The sequence below is a fragment of the Thunnus thynnus genome, chromosome 15 (assembly GCF_963924715.1).
Source record: "Thunnus thynnus chromosome 15, fThuThy2.1, whole genome shotgun sequence".
NCBI lineage: Eukaryota > Metazoa > Chordata > Actinopteri > Scombriformes > Scombridae > Thunnus > Thunnus thynnus.
This window is the reverse complement of record NC_089531.1, coordinates 26,025,918-26,032,815: the sequence shown is the minus strand read 5'-3', so window position 1 is coordinate 26,032,815 and position 6,898 is coordinate 26,025,918. Positions and strand designations below refer to the sequence as shown.

The window sequence follows — 6,898 nt, the reverse complement described above, 5'->3', positions numbered from 1 at the left end:
ATTATTACTGTCATATAATAATGTGGTAAAATCGAGGCAAAATATAAAATGTTATAACAAGAAACTGTCTGCTGTGAAATAGCATATAGCATATATTGGTCCTTAAACTGAACAAAATAGTTTCATTCCGCTACGTTTAATGCACCTGGCAAATATTTTGATACTACGGGAGGCAACGTTTTATATTTATTTTTATTTTAGATATTTAGATATATAACACTTTTAAATGTATGTAATGAAGTTTTATTACTTATTGTATCAGGTTTCTATTATTGCTGCTGTTGAGTGGATGGTTTATTGTTATAAATGTCCAATACAGTGTCGTTATGAACTCGCGAGGAAAATTACGTCAATAACGATACTCAGGATAGCATAATATGATTTACTGATTTAATGAAATTTACAGTTCAATCACGGTTTTTCACGTCTTCTCTAGAAAATTCTCCTTTCTGGACGCTTTAGTCCCGCCCTGAACCAATACTCTCACTATATTGGAAGTAGCGGCTGTCACTTAAAATCCATTCCTCCAATTGGCCGAAAGGAGAGTAGGCGGGATTTGTTTCCAGGAAGTGAGTAACGTGACTTCACGGGCCTCACAGCTAACTCAACTTTTTGCTTGTCATCTGCACAAGTAACATCTTAGTAAACCAATTATTATTCTGCAAATATGGGTGATGATGAAGAAAAGTATGACGGGATGTTGCTGGTTATGGCGCAGCAGCATGAAGGAGGAGTACAAGAGGTAATCCAGCGTGTTGCTAATGTAGCTAGCCTGTGAGCTAGCAGGCACACCTCGCCTGTCAGCATGCACAAAAAACGACAATGTATTAAAATTCTTTGTAGTTTAGCTGATAATGTGGTCTTTATCTAAAACCTCTGTAGCTGGACAGACCAGAACCTGACGTGTGTAGTTATTGGGGTTTTGTGGCAAATTCGGCATTCATGTGACTTACATAGCAGCACGAAATTTCAATTAAATCTAACAATAATTTTTAGCTATTAACTAACTCATTTTAGACGTTCTATTTGCTTGGAAGAAATGTTATGGTTATTCAGTACATAATCAGATATCTCTATGATACTGGTTCTTGTCAGAGTGGTGTCAAATGACTGACATTTCTAGAAGAATCTGTATTTTCCTTCATTTGTGTGTTTAATAATGAAGGAAAATGTATATTATGAGACAGTTGAGACAGTGGTAGGATGGAGCTTCTCTAGTTTAAAGGTTTGCACAACCACATTTTATCCCTAATTTGCAAATAGATAAAATAATAAATCAGTGTTAAAATTTGAAAAGATGGGAAGAAAAAACTGAGAAAACATTATTTTTGTTGTTGAAAAGCAAACTAACCATTAAGCTGATGAATATGGATGCATTTCCTTCTGTTGAAAGCTGTCAGAGTCCAGTCATGCAACCACTACAAAGTCATATTCTGTGAGACTGAATCTGTGAAATCCTGTTTTTTCTCAACAGTTAGTAAACACGTTTTTCAGCTTCCTCCGCCGCAAAACAGATTTCTTCACCGGTGGCGACTCAGGTGCTGCAGAGACGGTGAGTGATGTTAACCAAATCTAAAACTTTTGAGACATTCGAGTCCCCACACTGAATACACAGACTGATGTGTTGGTAGCACCACACCTCCACTCATCACCAAGTTCTCTCCACCTCTTCCTTTTAGCTAGTGAAGGATGCTTACGCCCATCACAGTAAGCTAGCGCTGAAGGCCCACCAAGAAAAGCTAATGAAGCAGGAGAAGGAAAAGAAAGAGAAAGCCAAAAGAGCTGCCAAGCTAGCAGAGGAGGAGATGAAGAAGAAGAAAAACGAAGACGGTCCCAGAATTCAGGAACTGACCGATGAAGAAGCAGAGAAACTTCAGTCTGAACTTGACAAGGTGAGATGTGGGAGATATTTAATGCCCTTCATGTGTGAATCTCTGCCACTGTTCCATGACATGAATTTATTTGTGTGCTGTGTGTTTTTAGAAAAAGAAAGAAGAGGAGAAAGTAGAGAGTGTAAAGACAAACGCTGACAAGTCATCTGACAAAGCAGAGAAAGAGAAGGGGGTGAGTATATCTGCTATTCCAGAGCGAAATTTCCAACATGGCACAAAAGATGTAAGAGTTTGGTATTGATGAACAGTTAAGTCTGACTCAGGTAACCAATCTGTTCATTTCTTCAGTCTGATTCAGAGGGAGAGGAAGATGAGAAGGACAAAGATAAACTGAAGCCTAATGCAGGAAACGGAGCTGACCTGCCCAACTACAAGTGGACACAGACTCTGTCTGAAGTTGATGTAAGTGCCTTTACCAGCGCTTTCACATGTCATTCCTGTGTGTCAACATCCTCAACTTGTGCCTCCAGGAGTACGAGCTTTTCCCCTAAAACCCTTAACTGTGACATCACGAGACGCATTTTCACCTCTCTTCTTGTGTCATCGTAGCAGGCCCAGTTCTTGTTGTACTGCTTAGACCTCGGGTGGTGGGCGAGTGCATTGTCCCTCTGCCACCCAAATCCATTTATTTATTTATTTATTTTTAGATCATTTTTTGACTTTATTTGCCTTTCGTCAGAGGCAGTTACAATAAAGATGCAGACAGAAAATGAGGAGAGAGAGAGAGGTGTCTCATACAACAAAGGTTTCCAGTTGAACTGGAATCGGAGACGTGCTGTTATACAGCTACTAGAACATATAATCAAATCCATTTTTAACATAACATCTTTATGATTTTGTGTTTACTATATTCTGACTTATGTCTGGATGAGCCAAACATGTTTAAGGTAACTAATGTTCTATTGATCATCAGTAGCAGGAAATGTATTTTTACACAGATTGCATTACATATTCTACGTATAATCCAAATTCTATGTGTAGGGCTTTGCCCTGCACATTGTAGGTGTTGTCCTATGTGTCATTATCTGAAATGAAGACGTATCTTTATGGAGTGTTTGTAAAAAGAAGGACTACATCGTTCAGAAAGTTCAGAGACAACATGTCAGTTGTCTAAAAAGTCTAAATTCTGTCTGTGAATTGAAAACTTCACTCCTACTATACTGTATGTGCAGGTGTCACACAACGTCATACTTTGTATAAACAGTATTATATGTATTTTATATTATGCTACATGTGCTATAAGCCATGTATAGTAATATAATGTCCCCGTTCCCCCATTTCTTTTGTTTTTGAGCGTCTGCACATGAACAAACTTTAAGCTTACATTGCAGTGATGAGTGTATTGTTTAACAGCCCAGATCCAGTTTATTCAGCCAAACAAAAGTTTCCAGTCGGGTGTCTTCCTCCCTGTGTCCTTTAGCTCTTTACCACAGTAGTTTTCATTCCCATCAACAAAACAGAATCTAATGTGCCACGCATTATTTTAACATCCTCCCACAGCTCACGGTGCCCTTTGATGTGAAGTTCCGCATCAAGGGTAGAGATGTGGTCGTGGACATCCAGAGACGCTCCCTCAAAGTGGGCCTGAAGGGACATCCTCCCATTATTGAAGGTCAGCTCTACAACGAGGTGAAGGTAGAAGAAAGCTCCTGGCTCCTCGATGACGGCAAGGTTGTCGTAGTCCACCTGGAAAAGGTACGACAGAGTTTGTCTGGAACTGTAGAAACATCGCAGCCATTTATCTGTGTCTCTTTAGCAGTAATGAAGTAAATGAAATGACTAAACATTCTTTGATTTCAGATCAATAAAATGGAGTGGTGGAACAAGATCATTACCACAGATCCAGAAATCAACACCAAGAAAATCTGTCCAGAGAACTCAAAGGTAAGTGATGGAAAGCTGCTTTTGCAGTAACTAGTTGAGGTTTTAAAAGTTAAGAAAAAGATAACTGACAAGTCCTGCTCCATCTCTCCATCTCATCCTCTCTGCTTCATCCACGCTGTGTGTATTTCCTGCTGAGCAGCTGTCAGACCTGGACGGAGAGACGCGTGGCATGGTAGAGAAGATGATGTATGACCAGAGGCAGAAATCAATGGGTCTGCCTACATCTGAAGAGCAGAAGAAACAAGACATTCTTAAAAAGTAAGTTTCTAGCATTGTGTCACTACCTAATAATATACTTTTATGTGTGTTGGATTTTTCAGAAAGGATCGGTTCTTGTTATCATTAAATTTCAAAGATCTTTTTGTCTTCTTCGTGTCAGCTGACATCTTTAGTGTTTTATTGGGTGACTCTCCAAAGCAGACATTCTTTTCACTGTCAGTTTAAAAGAAGCTTTATGATGTATAAAGATTTTATAATAAGTGACTGTCTAGTCTTACCCTCAGTGTTATCTGTTTCTGCTCAAGGTCAGGCTCACCTGCTCAATAAAAGAAACCTGCTTCAGCTACATACACAGTTTCCTGCTCCAGAGACACACATGACACATCTGATCTGATCAGCTTCTAATCTTTCACTCAACCACACATTTTGTGTGTATTACTCCCAACCATTCTTCATGCCCTGCTTAAAGTTTTTAGGTTGAAATTCCACCTTCCAGGCCGTCATTAGTTTTAATTTATTTTAGTGTCTGCAAAGTGATATTCAGTGTAAAAGCAGAGATGTGTTATCCATCACAGTAGTTTTCCTTCATTTTTGAATAATTACTCAGTTGCAAAAATCAGTGGTGCGTTCAAGGATGCTCCATTGTAGAGAGCTGAGAGTTGTCTGAGAGAGTTGCAACGCAATGATGAGTCATGATGTTGAAAAATGGAAAACTGAAGAGACACAGTGATATCATGAAGGAAACAATGCAAGTGTGACAAATGTCCGAATGTCTTTGAACACACCATCAAGAACAAAACAAATGGTTGCTTCCAGCTGTGTTTATGCCTGCAGCTAACAACTAATTCTTGATTAATCAATTAGTTGTTTTGTTCAGAAAATGGTGAAAAATGTCTGTTGCCCACAGCACAATGTGACAAATGTCTTGTTTTGTCTCAACCAACAGTCTACAACCTGAAGATATTCAGTTAACTACCAGAGAGGACTAAAGAAACCAGAAAATATTCACATTTAAGAAACTGGAATCAGAGAATTTGGAAATTTTCTCCTTAAAAAATGACTCACAACAACTAATCAATCATCAAAATAGTTGGTATTAATATGTATATAAAATAGTTTAATAGTTGGCATCGAATCAATAATCAACTAATCATTGCAGCTCTAGCTGTTAGCATAATGTAAAAACACAAACATAAAGGCAGCATGTTGTTCCCTGTGATGGATTACTTTACCTCTATGATGTTTAAAGTCTCTGCAAATGTATTTTGACAGCTTAGTAAAATTAAGTGAGACATCTGAAGAGTAAAAAAATATATATTATACTTAGAGAGAATGATCAGCTTTAATTTTAAGTGCAGGAAATGTGCAGTAAATGAGCTAAAACATTAACCCACCAATCTGCTCCTTTAATTTTACAAGTTGAAGAAGAATGATCTTGAAACTACATAATTAAAATAATTAACCTCATGAACATATAATATGTCCTAATTATGCGTAACATGACAGTCAGACTGTGATGTCAGTATTTTTAGAAACAGTAGTTTTGTTCCTCCTCTGAGTCAGTGGTCCATATGTGATGTCAAATATTACAGAGAGCAGTAGTTCACTGAGATAAGGCCTGACTGTGAGAAGGATGTGAAGGACGCTCTCTGATCACTGTTAGTAGTATATAACCCCTCTTCTTCCTGTGCTGCTCAGTTGAGACCAGAGCAGGGATGTCTGCTGTTATATTAACTTCCTCTTAAAAGCTTGTTAAAGCAGCCTCCAATGATCTTGTATCGTTTTATAAGGGTTAAAAGTAATACTGCTGTGTTGACTGTAGTCCACATGGAGTACATGCAGTGAAAAGTGAGGTGATGTCATCTCAGACATTCCTGGTCTGATTTGATGAAACATGGAGGGGGCATTTTAGAAAGTTCACTCATTGACCTGATGGGGGTGCTAATGTTTAAAAGAATCTTCCTCTCTGCATCCAGCAGGGAAATACTGATCAAAATCACAATCACACTGGCAAGAGAAAAGTTTTTATTGTTAAAACAAAAATGAATGAGAGAATGATAGTGTAACATTACCTGAACAAAGTCAGAATTGTTTTAAGATTAGAGCATAACAGTATTTCAATGAAGCAACAAATGAATAGATTATTCTGTATCTTAAAAAGCAGTCGGGAACATAATTTCAATTAAGACTGACTGCGTCATGCTCGGGCGGCGACATGTTTTCCTGTGTTATTGTTTCTGACTGCTGCATCCTCTGTGTCTGCAGGTTCATGGCTCAGCATCCAGAGATGGATTTCTCCAAAGCTAAATTCAGCTGAGAATCACTTCACCTGTAGAATCCATGTTGCCTGTGATTCACGTGAATCACAACCAGAGCCAGCGTCAGGCAGCAGCCCCTCCCCTCCTTCATGTGTTTTGATTTACATGTCTTAAGTGCATATGGGTTCATGTTGTTTTTTTTTCTGTAATGCACCCATTCTCCCTTTGCATGTCCTGCAATATTTAAAGATGTCTGGATTTTTTAAATAAATGAATTTAAAATCACTGCACTGCTCTTTCCCTGCTCACTTTTATATTTTTACCACCAATGAATTTGGAAGTTCACAACCTTGAAGAGTTCAAGGCCAAGATTTACCAGCCATCAGAGTCACTGAACTCAGCTGTGTACTATTATTGGATGGCATCCAAGAGCTAGTGCCCTACAATAAGAAGAGGTTTAATTCATAATTATGTAAACCCTGGTGTGAGTGTGTGTATAGATGGCACTCACTTCACATTGAATATGTGAAACATGAGTTGACTGCTACCCAATCGCTGCCTTGAACACACTGCAAAACCAAAAGTATTGACACCAAGTGTTTTGCAGAACATACATATGTATGAACACGTTTTAGCTTTTTATCA

General features: G+C 38.4%; 1 protein-coding gene across 1 annotated transcript; it reads left to right on the top strand.

The window, feature by feature from the left end:
- Positions 1 to 543: 543 nt before the first annotated feature.
- Positions 544 to 6,538, top strand: nudc (nudC nuclear distribution protein). Its single transcript, XM_067611551.1, has 9 exons — positions 544 to 742; positions 1,475 to 1,552; positions 1,680 to 1,892; positions 1,984 to 2,064; positions 2,181 to 2,294; positions 3,393 to 3,587; positions 3,693 to 3,776; positions 3,916 to 4,034; positions 6,261 to 6,538. Exons 1-9 carry the CDS (start codon positions 668 to 670, stop codon positions 6,310 to 6,312), a joined length of 1,011 nt encoding a protein of 336 aa, XP_067467652.1. The 5' UTR covers positions 544 to 667; the 3' UTR covers positions 6,313 to 6,538.
- Positions 6,539 to 6,898: the final 360 nt, after the last annotated feature.

What these genes read in the sequence shown, in the direction of transcription:
- nudc (XM_067611551.1), top strand. Translation starts at nt 668, where the DNA reads ATGGGTGATGATGAAGAAAAGTATGACGGGATGTTGCTGGTTATGGCG. An exon ending in TCGTAGTCCACCTGGAAAAG is followed by an intron (nt 3,588 to 3,692) that starts GTACGACAGAGT and finishes CTTTGATTTCAG; the next exon opens with ATCAATAAAATGGAGTGGTG. An exon ending in TCTGTCCAGAGAACTCAAAG is followed by an intron (nt 3,777 to 3,915) that starts GTAAGTGATGGA and finishes CCTGCTGAGCAG; the next exon opens with CTGTCAGACCTGGACGGAGA.